Source organism: Dermatophagoides pteronyssinus, unplaced genomic scaffold (assembly GCF_027571235.1).
Source record: "Dermatophagoides pteronyssinus isolate colony J.1.1.1.1 unplaced genomic scaffold, Derpt_VIB-CSIC_2022.12 sq0068, whole genome shotgun sequence".
NCBI lineage: Eukaryota > Metazoa > Arthropoda > Arachnida > Sarcoptiformes > Pyroglyphidae > Dermatophagoides > Dermatophagoides pteronyssinus.
The window spans coordinates 65,398-82,054 of record NW_027461587.1 but is presented as its reverse complement, the minus strand read 5'-3'; the positions used below and the strand labels follow the sequence as shown (position 1 = coordinate 82,054).

Here is a 16,657-nt window from a genome sequence, read left to right as displayed (position 1 = left end):
AGAGATAGAGAGAGAGAGAGAGAGAGAGAGAGAAAAAAAACTGACCAACTGATTAAATGATGATTATGATGACCGAAAAATAAATAGGGCATTATCCTTTTTTTTTGCTGACGTTTGTCATTTTTTTTGTTATCGACAAAAAATTTTTGGTGACATCGATTTTTATTTTCCCTGTTGTTGTCGATGGTGTTAGTAGTGGTGGACATCAAGATAATCAATTTTAATAAAAGGATATTCAGAAGGTCATCATCATCAGGATATTTAGGAAATCCTATACTTTATTTATGTATGACCCACAAAAATCCAAAAAGCTAACCTAAATCAACAGCAATGGATCGATTTTGGTCGATTTTGAACAACATCTTCAACGTTCGACACTTTTTTTTTGTATCCTTCCACATCCAGATGTATGCGTAGGATGCCAAAAAAACGAAAGAAAATTCAATTTTCTAAATTAATTTTATTCACACAAATACTGTGATATGTGATGTGTGTGTGATAACGACTCGAGAAACAAAATGAAATTTATCTCAATTATATCGTTTTTTTGATGTGTGTTTGACATGGATCATGTTGGATAGATGGTTAGTTGGTGTTATTTTGGCCATTAAAGATGTTTTACGGCTTTGCTTTGCTTTACACTTTTATTAATTCATTTAATGTCCAGTAAGTAAGTTTCTCGTAAATTTTATTTCTCGTAAAATTTTCGAGAAAAAAAAAAATACGAAAAGATTTCCGGGTTGTTTTTCTTTGAAAAAATTAAAAATCAAATAAAATCTTTGAAACCAATAAACCAAAACCAACCAAAAAAATAAACATAAATTCATTGGGCCCTGATGTAAATTAACTTTTTTTTTTTTGCACCCGTCTTTCGAGACAAATTCCAGATGCAAACGATGATGCTTCTGCTGTCGCTGATTATGATGATGATGATAACGATTATTGTTTCGTAAATCAAAAATCAATAAAAAAAATTAGGAAATTTTTTCTGTGAAAATAAGAAATAATTCCCATCATAATCATAATCAATAATGGCGGAAATTTCCTGGAAATCTTCTCGGGAAAAACAACAAGAAAAAACAAATAATAGGATAAGATCACCATATTCGATTCATATTTGTTTTAGTTTCTTCATTCATTCAGTCACTGATGCAAAAGAATCATCATCATCATCATCATCAAAAATGTTTTCGGAAATCTTCCCGGAATTTTTCTTTCCTATCTTTCTTTTTCTATTTGATTATTATTTCCATTTCGTTTGACTATTTGGACAATTTTTTTTGGGTTCATTTTGGATTATTGTTTTGTTTTGTTTTTCAAGAGTTTTTGCTGAACAAAACAAAAACGACCCAAAACAATGATTATAATGATGATGATGATGGGAGAGAGAAAAGTTAATCTTTACTTTTTTGTTTTGTTGTTTGTTTGGTTTATTCAATGGCCATTGGCCATTATTTTTTCCATTTTTTCATTTTTCGGTGATTACAAATGTAGAACTTATTTACTTTATTGCATAATCTTATCGTTGTTTTTGTTGTTGTTGTTATAACTTTTTTTCTTTTTTCATTCATTCAGTGGATTTTAAGAGTTTATCTTTCAGTTGTTTATTTAGTTAGTTTGGTTAGTTCAAGTGTGCATTTTCTCGAATAAAATTCATTTTTTTCCACTCCAAATCTCCCCCGCCTCCTCCTCTCTTCCTTCCAATTTATCATTGGATATTTTTTGTTTTTTTTTCTGATTGAACTTTGGGTTGCCTTCAGTGGATCGAGAGTGGACATTGTGCCTTCTGTAGTTTCAAGAGAAAAATTCTTCTTTTTTTCGTTTCTTGGTTTTGAAAAAGGCCAAAAAACATCAGAGATATCATCATCATCGATTATAAGATTCATCTTTCGATAATATCGATGATAATAATAGCCAATTTAAGTCATCTTGAGACTTTCAACAATTTTTTCTTTTTCTATTTCTTGGTTGCTTTGAAAAAATTGATCAGTGATTTTGTCATTTATCAAAAATTCAAGTTATTCGAGGTTGATTGCATCTTGGTTCCAAAACAAAATAGCAAAAAATAAAATTGGATACTGGGTGTTTGATCGAAATTCTAGTTTTTTTTCTTCGACTTTCGATAGATAATTATCAAACAAACCAAACAAACAAACAGTTATTCTTTTTTTCCGAATTCAAAGAATCAAGAATCAAGAATTGGTCTATTTCTATCCGCCCATTCACTCGATCATCAATAATTCTTATTATTATTATTAGAAAAAGATTTTTTTTTGTTTTTTCTGATTATTTTTGGAAATTTTCTTCTTTTTCTATTTCTACCACACAGAAAAAAAATTTAGTAGTGTAAACTATCATTTGATTGGGTGCCCGAAACTGAGATTTGGTAGTGCACTACTATTTGGTATACACACTACCAATCAGTGTAGCATTTGAATGGTAGTCCACTATTAGCTGGTATGTTACACTATCAATCATTATAGCATTTGAAAAGTAGTGCACTATCAATCAGTATGGCATTCAAAAGGTAGTGCACTACTGTGGTGCCGCAGATTTTTTGCCCTTTAAACCCCCCTTTCAACCCGTTTATCCCCCCATTAAATAAATTTAACCCCCATAGAATACTTTTATCATATTTATTTATAGAATTTTCATTAATATATTAAAATAAAATGGTTAATTACAATCAATTGATTAAATAAATATTGATAATCATTTCATTTTGATCGGTCGGTAGTTCAATTACAAAATTGATGGTTCAAAAGCTAAATTAACGAATTTATTTCAATCCGATTCGTTAATTTAGCTTAGTCTAAAGGTGATTGGACTTTCGCGACCAATGGTGAGGAAAAATGAATTCATAGTTATATCATCGGTCAACTCCAATTGGATTTCAGTCGGATGAACCATAAAACCAATGATTTAATTTCAACATAAGCTATTATCTGTAAAAATAAACAAGAATTAGTTGTCAACATTCATTAAAGTCGAAGTTTAAAAAAAGATACATACCTAATTTTTTCGTTACATATTGAATTTATCGAAAAACAAACTAACGACCAAATTACCATCAATACTTATTCTTCTAAAATAAAAAATAATTTAGCCAAGTCAAAAAAATGATGAAAAATTACCAAAAAATTATTTGTAATAATTCTAAGATTTCATAAGGCGTATAATATCAGCTTCCTTAAGCTATTTACTGTACCATCACAATTCGAAATGAAGATTGAGGCTGATCAATCTTAATATTGCATTCAAAGAGGAATAGATATTGAAACATTGATTATCATCAACAAAGTCAAATCAAAATTGTTACCATAGTTTAGGGTCAATCAATCTAAAGCAAAATCAATCGAAAATTTATTCTGAACGGTTCCAGATTTTTCTGGTGGATGGAAAATCTTTTACGGAAATTTTCATCTATGTTGTTGATTTTTTTGATTATTTCTTTAAAGATCGACTCCGGTAAGTACTTGGAAATAAGTTTTTCTTCTCCTACTAACATGAAAAAAATTCATTTGTTATCATTCGAACATCAAATTGAAATTTATCCATTGATTCTGAACTTTGTCGATCAACAGAACCAAATTGTAATATTGATACTTCTGAAATGAAAAATAATTTAACTAGGTTAAATTGAATGATAGAGAATACCAATTACCAAAAATATGAAAAATCAGCAAAAACTGAATTATAAACTGATAGCCAAACCAATAAATTCTAGCGCATCTTCATAGAATTGAATTGGGAATTAGAAATCGTGTTTAATAAATGAAAATAAAACTCACGAGCATTCTGGTTCCGTTTCATGGATGGAATTCAATGTATTAATATCGAAATCAATCCTTAATTTTCTTTTTGAATTTTTTCTTGTTCAATGGGCAAATGATTACATCCTAGAATATACATAAAAAATAATTTAGCCAAGTCTAAACAAATGATGGAGAATTACCGAAAAATTAGTTGTAATTATTCTAAGTTTTCATAATGCGTATATATCAGTAACGATTGAAACCGATCAATCTTAATATCGATTGCATTCAAAGGGGAATAGAAACATTGATTATCATCAATAAAGTCAAATTAAAGTTCTTACCTTAGTTTTGGGTCAATCAATCTTAAGCTAAATCAATCGCCAATTTTCCATGATAAAATGAATGATGATTGCATCATCGCTCGTTCAAAGGTTTTTCCATCAATTTGGTGGCCAATTTTTGATCTGAAAAAGATAAAAGCATGGACAAAAAACTAAAAAAATAGTTTGTCTCAAGATTTTGGACCAAACAAAAATCAATGATTAAATTTAAAAAATGTTTTACATCGATTAAAATTGTAATTTGCAAGTCATGATGAAAAGGCATGGACGATGATGAAATTCGAACGTTCGAAATTGGACTGATAAAAACCATGCCAAAAAAAATTCAAGCAGTGGTTTACTGATGTGATAGACTGTATTGATCGAATGAAGGAAAAGTATAGAAAATAGAGGGATACCACTTGTTGGGGGAAAATTTTATATTGAAATTAACTAGCCATTTGCCTATGCGCAATCGATCATTTGTTGGCCTTAAGAATTTTTTGAAAAAAGAAAGCATTATAATTTCCATTGATTTATCATTGGTAAAAATGAAAAATTTGATTATTTTTATATTAAAATTCCTGATCTTTTCAACTTTATGAATTGATCGATGTCAGAGATGTTCAATCCTCTTGAATCGATAGACAACATAATGAAAAATATTTTGAATTCCAAGACAGAGTAAAAAAATCAAATTAATGAATCGTTAGATATCAATGATTCAATCCCAACAATCAATGAAAGGGAATGGATAAAAAAACTACGATTACCATTTTCAGTTACTGAATTATGCTGTCAATTTTAATTGTATTATCTTTTCATTTTCGATCTTCATCAGGATATTCATCAGAATAATCAAAAAGATGCATAATGACAATTTTTATAATTAATATTTTTTAAATCTTGAAAGCTATAATGTGTCTTAATCCTTATATACAAATGATAATTATTATTATTAAAATTCAATTGATAATTCTTAATTTTTTTTATCAAATACAAAAAACAATCTAATTCTTAAATTATAATCAGTAGTGTACGAGAATGCTATTCGAATTGATAGTGTTTGTAATACACTATCAGTTCGTATACTATACTGCCAATTGTTATGGCATTTTGATGATAGTGTAATATCAATTAGTAGACTATACTGCCAAATGACATGGTATTTCAATATATTCAAATGGTACGACACTACCAATTCGTATAGTTTACTACCAATTGCTATGATTTTTTGATAGTAGTGTGCTACCAGTTAAAATAAAGCTACGAACAAGCAGTGTAAACTACCAGCTGGCAGTGTTTTTTTCATTAGTGTGCACTACCAAATGAAAAAAGCACTACTGCCATTTTTCTGTGTGACATCAGTAGTGTCATCAGTATCATGGACGAAGAAAATTATTGTTGACATTTCATATTTTTGTTTCTTCGTTTCGTTTTGTTTCGTAAATGTTGATTATGTAATCATAAAATGGAATCACTATTTTAACTCAATAGTGTCACAAACAAAAATTAACCTCATTTCATTTTTTTGCTAATCTTATCTTGATTTTTGTTTTGTTAAACTCAATCAATATTGATTAATCTCTAGTTTAGTTTAGTTTGTTCCTGGTTTATCCATTTGTTTGCTTGTCAATCATATTTTCTCTTCTCTAACTAACCGGGTTAATTAAATGATAATAATTGTAATGCAAAAAAACAATCGATTGTTATCGATACTATCGATAGTATTTTTCAAAATTTGATGGATATTTTTTGTTTATTTGTTTATTTGATTTGAATCCACTTGATCATTATTAGATTTGATTTAACAATTGTCATCATCATTATCATCGATGATCATCAACGAAAAATTATTTAACCACGACAACGACAAAACACACAAATGTTAATGATGATGATGATCAAATTTTGTTATCATCATCATCGTTGTCATCGTAGTCGATTGTCTGGGTGGTTGATTGAATTAGTTTAGTTTTCTCTGTGTGTATGTTTTTCTCTGTCGCTGTCCAAATTTTTCATTTTTTGATCAATTCAAATTACAATGAATCGATCGATCGATTGATAGTAGTGTTTTTTTCAATTAATTGATTGATCGATTTGATTGTCAAGACAATCAATAGTTGTTGTTGGTCTCTTTGTCTCAATTTTTATGTTTTGTTTGTTTGTGTGTGTGTGTATCATCACTACGTTCCACAAAAAAAAAAGAAAAAGAAAAACAGGGAAGTATTTAGTGCAAGTTTTTTTCTGATTTGATAAAGATTTTATTGTATTTTATCGATGTTTTCGCAATCCTCCTCATCATTAGGATTTTTTTTATTGTCGAATTGAATTGTAACATTTTTGTTTTCGTTGTTTTACGTTTGTCATTTTTGGCTTTTCCTGGTAAAAAAATGATTGATCATTTTTTTTGGCTGAAAAAAAACCAATGTTCCAATTGAAAAAAATGTCCCAGTTGTTTTTCGAAGGGTTATTTCGTTTTCGGTTCTGCAAGAAAAACTTTTTGTTTGATTGTAATTTAGTTTTCATCGAAAAATTAATTAACAATTTAAATGAAAAAAAAGTGAAAATTTTTTAATTTTTTACAAATTTTAAAATTTTTAATTTTGTTAAAAAAATTTTACTGACAGATATTCTGTATATGAATATGAAAATTGTTGAAATTGTGATGATGATGACAGTTTTTTTGTTGAATTTTTTCTGGTTTCCAGAAAAAAAATTGGGCTAATTTAATTGAATTTATTTCTGGTCAAACCAATTTTGCTGATGTCATCAGTTTTTGGAAAATTTGGAAAAAAAAGTTTTCAGCTTGATTCGTTTGTAATGAAATTTTCCCGGGGAAATTTCCCGAAATTATTTCCCAAATTCTGAAAGATTTACATTTTTGTCAGCTTCATATCTTCATATCTCTCTCTTTTTCCAATTCTTGATTCTCTCTGTGTGTTTGATTTTTCGGGAAAAAAACAAATTAATGCAAATTCTTCATTCATTTTCACTCATAGAATGATGAGATTATTCTATAAACATTCTCTGTTATCTGGGTTATATTGGCACATGACAGTCACTCTATTTGTTGGTTGGATTCTTTGAATTAATTTTTTGTTGTTGCTTCCTTCGTATGTGCATGAGTGTTAATTACTTATTATTCAAATTATTATTTGAATGAATTTCAATCATAAAAATTGATTATGATGATGATGATAGTAAAGTGTTAACTAAATAAAAAAACAAAAAAGTTTAATAACTTTTTTGGTGATGGATGCTTTTTTGCTGCTGCTGCTTCTGCATTTGATGTATTAATAAATAAACATCCCATCCTTATCAAATGGATGCAGTCAGTGTTTTTTTTATCAATTTAGTTGTAAATCTTGCACTAAAATAATTGCGTTTTGGGAATTTGCATCCCCAAAACAAACAAGAAAACATGAAAATAATTAATTAACCCTTTTTATTCTTGTCGTCTTAAAGATTAAAAGACATTTATTCTTGTTTCATTGAAAACGACAAAGATTTTGTTTGTTTGTTTTAGTTTAGTTTGTTTTAGTTTAGTTTTTTAGTTTAACCCCATTCGATTTAATGAGGTGAAAATGATTCCATGAATATTCTCTCTGTGTTTATTCAATGGAATGGAAAAAAGAGAAGAAGAAGAATCACTTTGTTTCTTTTTCTATTTTGTTAGCAAATATAAAAAAAACGAAGAAAAAACTTAATCCAAAAACATTTTGAGCAAAAAAAAAAGATACAAAGAATCTATTTGTTTAACCTGAAAAAAATTTAAATTTTTTTTCAAATCAAAACAACGAACAAAAAAATTTAAATTTCAATCAGATACAAGGGTCATACAAAACAAACATAACCATCGAATGTTTTTCTGTTTTTCAAAAATCTTAACTTTTTTTCCGTTCAAATTTTGTTCAAGTTAACACAGTGGCAACCAAATTCAAATGTAAATTTTGTTCGTAACAGGATGGAACAACAGCAAATCACATTTTGTAAGATTTTCCTCTCGCTTTATTCAAATTCATTTTCTTCTTCCTTCTTGAATCCTCTTTATTTGTTCGTTTTTTTTTTTGGTTTGGTTTGTTTTGATTATTTCTTCAGATAAACACTGAGTTTGTTTCACTTCTAAATCAAAAAAACTTGTCAATCGTTTGTTCCTGTCTGTGTTCCAGTGTGTTTAGGGATGTCAAGCTGCGTTTTTTTATAAGAACCTTTTTCGATGAAAAACGAAGAAAAAACAAACATTTATCCCCAATATCCCAATCATCATCATGGATGTTCCAAAGTTTATGGATGGATTTTCTTTTCTTTTGCTTTTCTCCTTCGTGTAATAATAATAATGATAAATGGTGAACATAATCATTCGACATAAACATTTTTTTTTCTGCTGTTTGTTTGGTTCGTCAATAAATTATGTACTTGAATGTTGAAATTGAACATTCATTCAGTTAGTTGCTCAGTTGTTGACATTCAATTGTACAGTTAACATTTGAAAAAAAATCGTGAATATACAGTGTATATATAGTGTTCCATTGGTGGGTAGAAATAGTGATTGAAGATTCTAATTGATTTCAATATAGAATTCTCAATTGCACAATTCCATAATTGAAATGATGTAATTGAAATAATTCTTTGATTGTCATCTTGGTTTTCTGTTTTTTTGGTTTTTCTTTTGTTTTTTCATAATGCTAATAATGCCATTTTGCAAGCTGTTTTTGCTTTGCTTTTGGTTGCTGTGTAAAAAAGAAAATGAAAATGACATGACGGATGTAAATGATAGCGAAACGACAGCAACGTTTTTATCCTTGTCATCAATATCGATTATATCGATATATCTATATAGAAAAATGTCCATTTTGGCCATTTTGATATGTGTGTGTGTTGTTGCTGTTGAAATAGGAAAAAATATACATTTTTTTCGGATGTCTTTCTTTGAAAGACATCAATATCCATTCGGTGTTAATTCTTGGAAAATTCTTTTTGGATTTTTCTTGTTTTCCAAACTGGAAAAATGTTGAATGGATTCGGATTTGAAAATTTTTTTCTCCACTTTTTTTCTCCAAAAATCATCATAAATATTCAATAAATTCTAGATTCTAGGACCTAGAATCTTTAATTCATTTTTTTTCTTTTTTCGTTTGCCCTTTAAGCTTCGTTAGATTTTAGTGTCACACACACACACACTGGGTGTTTGAGAATTTCTTTCTGGTCAGTCAAAGATAACGATGGCCATTTTTTCATTTTTTTGCTCAACGATTTTTGCCTTAATGGTTTTATGGTATGCGCTTATGGGGGAAGGAATTCTTCTTTTTAAAAAATGAAAAAATTTTCAAAATACAATGGTGAAAGCAAGAAGAAAAAAGTTTGCAAAAAATTCAATGATTAAAAAGAAATTCATTGCATTCACGTAACCCATCGGGTTTTGGGAAACAAAAGCAACCAAGAATCCAGGAATAAAAACCAGAATTTTTTGTTGTTGTTGTTGTATGAATAGAGATCATCATAATTAATGGATTGGCATAACTTTATCTCTTGTTAAGTTTTTTCCATTGAGATTCTGTCTGTTTGTTTGTTCAAGTGAGCGTGGGTGAATGGATGGGGTTAATTGTTTGTTGTTCGTTCGTTTCTTTCTTTTATTTTTCTTTCGTTTGAAGCAAAAAAATCTTTTGTCATGTCATCCATAATGATGATGATGAAATCTTGAAAACTTGATCCACGATTAACACAAACGCATACTTGGATCATTTCATTTCATCCACAAAAACTGAATGAAATTGGAAATAAGATTCCCGGATTCTTTACGAAAATCTCATTTAACAATTTCAGTGGAAAGAAAATAAGTGGAAATGGAAATAATTTGGATCCATTAAGTCGAAATAGCCAAAAATTTCGACTATTTTAACCTTTTTTTACAAATTCTGTTTAAAATTTTAAAATTAATTTTTATTCTTTTCTCTTTTCTCAATATAGAAAAATGATTCCAGATTCATTATCATTATCATCATCTTTATCATCGTCTACAAATCAACAACAACAACAACAACATTATCATTATCAACATCAACATTCAATAAAAATTGTTTTAGTTGGTGATGTACGGGTGGGAAAAACATCATTGATACAACGTTTTATTGCTAATCAATTGCCTAGTGTAAGTATATTGAATTTTGATATTTTTTTTTGACCATCCATATTTTGCATTTGCGAGAATATTTTCATTGAAAAAAAAGATTTAGAAATGGAAAAAGATGGATGATGGTAGGTAGTGTTAGTTGCAATGATAATGGTGTTTGGTTGGTTGGGTGTCATAAGTGGATTAAATTTTCATTTTCCAAAAAAAAAAATTCATTTTGAAAGTTGACTGGAAAATTGAATTTTGCATCCACTTTCGTTCTTTGCCATCATTTTTCTTGATTAAAGTCGTTGCATTTTTTTTCATCTTGCTTTCAATGTTTCTTTCATTTCATTTCATTTTCCCGTTTTCCATTTGTTATGAATTGGATTAGGATTAATCCAATTAATTGATTATTTAACAATCATTCTTGTTTTATATAAATCAAGAACTACTTTCTTGATAAATCTTAACCAAGTTTATTATTTTTATTAAAGTTCTGATTGTATTATTTATTCTTTGTGTTAATTTTAATTTTCAACATTTGGCGAGCCAGCCGATATGGACTTTTCTGTATTAAAACCTCGTGAAGTTTTAGATAGAAAAAACAACTGTATACGCATTTTGGAGGCTAAGTTTTCCTTATATGAAATGCTTTTTGGTCAAATGGAATTTATTGGAAAACAGTTTTTTGGTTCTGATCTCGTCGTGAGAGGGGAAAAAGAGTTAAACTATTGGTTTAATCAATTAAGTATATTCAATGATCGTATTTTGTTAGATGGATTACCAGATAATATTACAAATCAAGAAAAGATTAAAGAAGTAACTGAGAAGTATATTTCTTGGAGCATAAAATTCGCTAATGTTAAACTATTTTCTGGAACTGTTTCTAACGAGTTTACAAACGAACATTCTGTGGTTTCTAATTGTCAACAGTCGAACATTACAACAATGATTTCAAGCGAAGTTCTATCGACTAAACAGTTCGATCCTGTTACAAGTGAAGCAAAGACTTTTCCGGTTCTAATTCAAACAAAAGCAGAAAGTTCTAAGGTCCAAGTTATTGAAAAAGATCCAGTGATCATTTCGTATTCAGAAGTCTCAGAACCTGATGACAGTCTAGTTAATGATAACAGTCTAGTAAATGATGATGACCAAATAACCGTTAGTGAACCTGATGGTCAATCAAAGGAATGTTATAATGATTCTACTGATGTTTCTAGTGACCAACTTGTAGCTATTCATAAGACGCAGGATAAAGGTTCGAGAGTTAAGACAAGTTTGAATTTGAGAGTTATCGTCCATTTCAAATCAGAAGCAAAGCAAATCCTAATGGTCATCTTCTATTCTGATTTCATGGTTAAGCTAGCACGAGTTTTCGCATCTGTTCTTATCAATATTATAAACTTTTGGGAGATTTTGCAAAGGTCAAAAGAAAAGCAATTTTCATTTTGCATGTCCACTGTCCCTCTCGTGGGGAAAATGTTATGAATTGGATTAGGATTAATCCAATTAATTGATTATTTTAACAATCATTCTTGTTTTATATAAATCAAGAACTACTTTCTTGATAAATCTTAACCAAGTTTATTATTATTATTAAAGTTCTGATTGTATTATTTATTCTTTGTGTTAATTTTAATTTTCAACACCATTTCCACCATTTTTACAGATTTATATTCCAACCGGATTTGATAAATATACGGCTACATTTGAAATTGGTGGCCATCATTTTCATACAAACATTTGGGATACATCGGGTAAGTCGTTCGTTTGCTTGTTTTTGATGAACTATTTGTTGTTGTTGTTGTTGAAAATTGAATTCAACAAGGATAACAACAACAACAAAAGCAACAACAACAAATCTTATCTGATCATTTTTTTAAAATTGTAAATATTTATTAAATAATTTTACCAATAAAAACCAATTAATTACAAATGTTAATGCAGTATGACCGATACGTTCATTTGTAAATGTAAATAAATTACCACAATAAACACCAATCATATTTGTTTGAAATTGTTGTAATATTTCTTGTGCTTTAAATTTACAAATCGATAGATGAATATTATTATCATCATTCTTGTAATGATGCGAATTACAATTGTAATTATCGTCGTTATAAATAATTGATTGAACAATCGGTATCATTCGATGTGAATAATGATTCAATCGAATAAATAATAAAAATGTTATCAAGGCAATTGTAATTGTAATTATTGTTATAAATATAATTGATATACGTAAAAAATAACTAGTACGATTATCAATTATAATTATAATTAATAAATCATTTGCAAATAAAAATAAATGATAAAATATTTGTATTAACATTGATATTTGTTTAATGTATTTCATTATCAATGTGTTTGTTTGATTTAATTTGAAAATTATCATTTTTTCTGATAATTGTTGTTGTTGTTGTCGGTCTTGTTGTTGTTGTTGTTGTTGTTGTTGTTGTTGTTGTTGAAAATATTTTTGTATTTTATCATAATAACGTTTAAATAATAATAATGATTGTTGTACGAATTGTATCCAAAACAAACCGAATAAAAATACATTAAATGTTTGAATGGAAAATGTTGTTGTAAATATTATGAATGTTATAATTGATAGCAGAAGATTGTCATTATTATAATTATTAATATAATTATTATAAAAATTGATTACAATTATAATCAATAAACAAATTACCAATGATTTTATAATAAAAATTGATAATTTTATAAATATGAAATGTGATTTACAGTTATAATGAAATTTTTTATTATAACCATGTTTACGCTGTTGTTGTTGATTAAATGATTTTTCATAAATCCAATATAATTTTCTTATCGGTTTGAATAGATAATAATTACGTTTATTATCCAATAATATTGGTATCGATATTAAATCTGTAATTTATAAATAATTATAAGTAAAATTTATAACGATGATTATAATTACAACAAAATTAGCAAAACTTACACATAATAATTTGTGATGTAAAACCAATCAATATGGTTAAATGTAACATATGATGGTTATATTCATTTAAAAACATTGGTAAAAATATCTGTTGCCATAATAATAACCCTTGTTGTTGTTGTTGTTGATAAGTTGTTGTTGTTGTTGTTGATCCAAATATACAAACTATAAAACGTATAGAATTTATAAAACAAGGTAGAAAAATTAACCAAAATATCTGTTTTGTTAATTGAAATTTTTTCGTTTGTTGCTGTTGTTGTTGTTGATTTGTTGTTGTTGTTGTTGTTGTTTTTGCCTTTGTAATTACATGATCAACATTGATAAACGGTAAAATTTGATATCGAATCATTTCGATTATAAGCAATTTGAATGGATTAACCATTCGTTTGATTAATTTTTGTTGAATTTTTTTGAAAAATTTCTTCATTTTTGAATGATGGAAACTTTATTTTTCCGAACTGAAAATGAATAATGAATTTCATTTTTTTCCAGAAAAAAAGAAATCACAAAAAAAGAAAAACTTTATTTTCCAAATCGATTCCAGTGAAAATCACTTTTTTCACCGGTTATTTTCTTCATTTTTCTAAATGACGGTTATTCTTTTTTTCTAAACTGAAAATTCAACCCCCATTACCCTCCATAAAAGAATCGAAATTGTAATTTACGAAAAAAAAACAACAACAACAGAAATAAAATTATCGATTTGCAAGAAAAATTCTTATTCGAGAAGAATTATTCGATTGATTGATTTGCTTTAACGCGTTCGCTACCGGAGATTTCGAAAAACACATAGAACTACAGCAAATAAACGACGCATATATGCGTCGCTGGTAGCGAACGCGTTAATTGTTGTTGTTTTTCTCTTTTCTTTTGTTTTTGTTTGTCAATAATAAAGGTTCACCTTTATACGATACGGTCAGACCATTGGTTTATGATGAAACAAATATTTTCCTAATTTGTTTCAATCTTGGTGATTGGTATTCATTGGATAATGTTGTGAAAAAGGTAAGCATATTTTTGATTGATTTTCTGACTTTTGATTGACATTTTTCCCTCCAACAACAGTGGTATCCAGAGATACGAAAATATTCCAAAAAATCAAACATACCAATCATATTGATTGGTTGTCAAAATGATCAACTTTTCATTGATGCAGATCATCGTCATCAACAACAAGACCAGTATCATGTTTATGAATCATCTTATAATCAGCAAGAAAATTTACAAACACCAGCAGCAGCAACGACGACGTTAATCAATGATTGTAAACGAAAAATTGTTTACACTGAAGAGGTAATTGTAAATTTTTTAGAAAAATGAAATTACAAAAAAATCTTTAAAACAATCGAAATTCTTTTCAAAAAATGAAATTAAAAATATTTCATTCGAATTTTATTGCGCCTTGTAAATGAATGACGTCAACAAAGAATGAAAATTTTCAAATATAAAAATCGAATCGATTTTTGTAATTTTTATTAGAAAATTATTTAAAAGTTTCGTTTTTCGTCGTCGTCGTCATCGTTTGGATCAAGTGTTTCAAGCCAAGTTTCTTCTATTTCAAAAAACAACAAAATAACTGAAAAACAATCATCATCATGGCGACCAAAATGAATAAAAATGATGATGAAGAAAATAGTAAAAGTAATGATAATAATAACACTGGTGGTGGTGGTGGTACAAATAATGATAATAATAATCATATTGATCAACAACAACAACAACAACAACCGCAACAACAACAACAACAAATTCAAATGGTTATGGATCCACAACCATCGTTTGTTGATTATTCAAAATATTTAAAAAATGAACAACCGCAGCAGAAAATTGATCCAAATGTTTCATCATCGACAACGAATAATCAACCGAATAATAATGTAAATGATGATAATAATGGTAATCTTTTACCAAAATCAGTAATAGAAGAACGTACCAAAATGATACGATCATTGATTGAAGAACACAAATCAACAAAAAATACAAAAAGTAATGCTGCTACCGGTGGTGGTGCAGGTTGTGGTGCTGTAAATGATCGTCAATCAACCAAAAGCGATTCATCATTATCATTAACAAGAGCAGTAAAATTATTACGTAGTAAACGTAAATCATGTACAAAAAAGAAAAAAACAATAAATTCAGATTCAAAATCATAAATTTGAAAGTGATGAACGATTGTAATCGATTGTAATCGATTGTTCGATAGTGGAAACACACAAAACAAACACACATCATATTTATTATCATAAAATATCTATATCGATGTTTTTTTCATTTTAAGAAAAAAAAATTAAATTTTAAAATTAAAAAAATATGTTTTTTTTGTTGATCTTTGATTTTTGATCTTTTTCAGGCAATCGAAATATCCAGAAAAATTGGTGCAATAACCTATGTTGAAACTAGTTCATATAATCCAATATCGGTACGTGAAGCATTCGAAGTTGCAACATTGATTGCACATGGAAAATTATTAACATTCAATAACGGTCAAAGTGTTAATGGTCAAAGTGGTCAAAATGGTCATCCTCATCACCAGAATAATTTACGATCAATGATGATGTTGATGATGATGATGAAATCGCCGAAGACGACAATAGTGGATCAACAACAATCACCAACATCACCAATGTCATCATCATCATTTTATGGTTTAAAAAATTTCATTTCATCATCATCCACATCGACAATACCATCACCAACAAATAGTTGCTGTTCTAATAGTGATGATTTATTATCAAATTCTGAATCATCAAATGGTAGTACATCGGTTGCAGCAGTTACGAATAATGGCCATTCAAACAAATTAAAAACATCCATTTCATCAACACATTTACAACGTAATCGTCGTTCATTATTTAAATTACGTAAATGTAAAAGTAAACAAGATTTATATCAACAACAACAACAACAGCATTCTAATCAACAACAACAAAATCCTGGATTCATATCAATGATGTTAATGAAATCATCCAAACGAAATAATAGTAATAATAATAATAATATTGGCGCTGTTGTTGATGATGATGATATCGATGTTGATTCGAATAGCGGTTATCATCACCATAAAACATTATCAATATTATCCGGTTTATCATCATCCGTTGGTGGTGGTTGTGGTGATGATAATTATTTTAGTAGTAGTAGCTGTAGTAATAGTGAAATATCATCAAAAAAATCCTGTCTTATTATGTAATTAATTTTTATTAATCAAAAAACGAAGATACTATCGATACTACTATCGATATCATCGATTTTTTTTTCTTTAATATACTCTCTCTCTTTTCCTAATTTGTGATTATTTCATTTTTGATTATTTTGAATTTTTTTGTAATTAATTTCATGTTTGTTGTTTCTGTTTAATGTTATTTATTTTATTTTTTTGTGTATATTTTTCTCATTTGTTTTATTTGATTTTATTTGTTTTTTGTTTGTTTGTTAAATAAAAATCAGCTTAATTTGAAACATTCTTTGGTATCTTTCTATTTGTTGGCCACAAAAAAAA

General features: G+C 28.0%; 3 protein-coding genes and 1 long non-coding RNA gene across 5 annotated transcripts; 2 read left to right on the top strand and 2 right to left on the bottom strand.

Annotated features, from left to right (window-relative positions):
• Positions 1 to 2,622: 2,622 nt before the first annotated feature.
• Positions 2,623 to 5,445, bottom strand: LOC142646145 (uncharacterized). Of its 2 annotated transcripts, none has more exons than XR_012847136.1 (9): positions 4,323 to 5,445; positions 4,100 to 4,222; positions 3,956 to 4,026; positions 3,792 to 3,899; positions 3,665 to 3,732; positions 3,320 to 3,608; positions 3,135 to 3,244; positions 3,013 to 3,085; positions 2,623 to 2,945 (listed from the first exon to the last, which is right to left on the bottom strand). It is a non-coding gene; the product is annotated as an uncharacterized LOC142646145 (long non-coding RNA). The 2 variants fall into 2 exon arrangements; XR_012847137.1 differs by having other exon boundaries at positions 5,353 to 5,445.
• Positions 5,446 to 10,046: 4,601 nt separating this feature from the next.
• Positions 10,047 to 16,617, top strand: LOC113790116 (uncharacterized). Its single transcript, XM_075824330.1, has 5 exons — positions 10,047 to 10,229; positions 11,863 to 11,950; positions 14,054 to 14,163; positions 14,224 to 14,451; positions 15,509 to 16,617. Exons 1-5 carry the CDS (start codon positions 10,053 to 10,055, stop codon positions 16,346 to 16,348), a joined length of 1,443 nt encoding a protein of 480 aa, XP_075680445.1. The 5' UTR covers positions 10,047 to 10,052; the 3' UTR covers positions 16,349 to 16,617.
• Positions 12,176 to 13,902, bottom strand: Tango8 (Transport and Golgi organization 8). The gene is made up of 3 exons (XM_075824329.1): positions 13,159 to 13,902; positions 12,287 to 13,085; positions 12,176 to 12,230 (listed from the first exon to the last, which is right to left on the bottom strand). Exons 1-3 carry the CDS (start codon positions 13,583 to 13,585, stop codon positions 12,176 to 12,178), a joined length of 1,281 nt encoding a protein of 426 aa, XP_075680444.1. The 5' UTR covers positions 13,586 to 13,902.
• Positions 14,602 to 15,467, top strand: LOC113790119 (uncharacterized). Its single transcript, XM_027339741.2, has one exon. The coding sequence runs from the start codon at positions 14,754 to 14,756 to the stop codon at positions 15,309 to 15,311; it is 558 nt and encodes a 185-aa protein (XP_027195542.2). The 5' UTR covers positions 14,602 to 14,753; the 3' UTR covers positions 15,312 to 15,467.
• Positions 16,618 to 16,657: the final 40 nt, after the last annotated feature.

What these genes read in the sequence shown, in the direction of transcription:
- LOC113790119 (XM_027339741.2), top strand. Translation starts at nt 14,754, where the DNA reads ATGGCGACCAAAATGAATAAAAATGATGATGAAGAAAATAGTAAAAGT.
- LOC113790116 (XM_075824330.1), top strand. Translation starts at nt 10,053, where the DNA reads ATGATTCCAGATTCATTATCATTATCATCATCTTTATCATCGTCTACA. An exon ending in TTGCTAATCAATTGCCTAGT is followed by an intron (nt 10,230 to 11,862) that starts GTAAGTATATTG and finishes CCATTTTTACAG; the next exon opens with ATTTATATTCCAACCGGATT. An exon ending in AAACATTTGGGATACATCGG is followed by an intron (nt 11,951 to 14,053) that starts GTAAGTCGTTCG and finishes TCAATAATAAAG; the next exon opens with GTTCACCTTTATACGATACG.
- Tango8 (XM_075824329.1), bottom strand. Translation starts at nt 13,585, where the DNA reads ATGAAGAAATTTTTCAAAAAAATTCAACAAAAATTAATCAAACGAATG. An exon ending in TACATCACAAATTATTATGT is followed by an intron (nt 13,086 to 13,158) that starts GTAAGTTTTGCT and finishes TATAAATTACAG; the next exon opens with ATTTAATATCGATACCAATA. An exon ending in GATAATTACAATTGTAATTC is followed by an intron (nt 12,231 to 12,286) that starts GCATCATTACAA and finishes GTAAATTTAAAG; the next exon opens with CACAAGAAATATTACAACAA.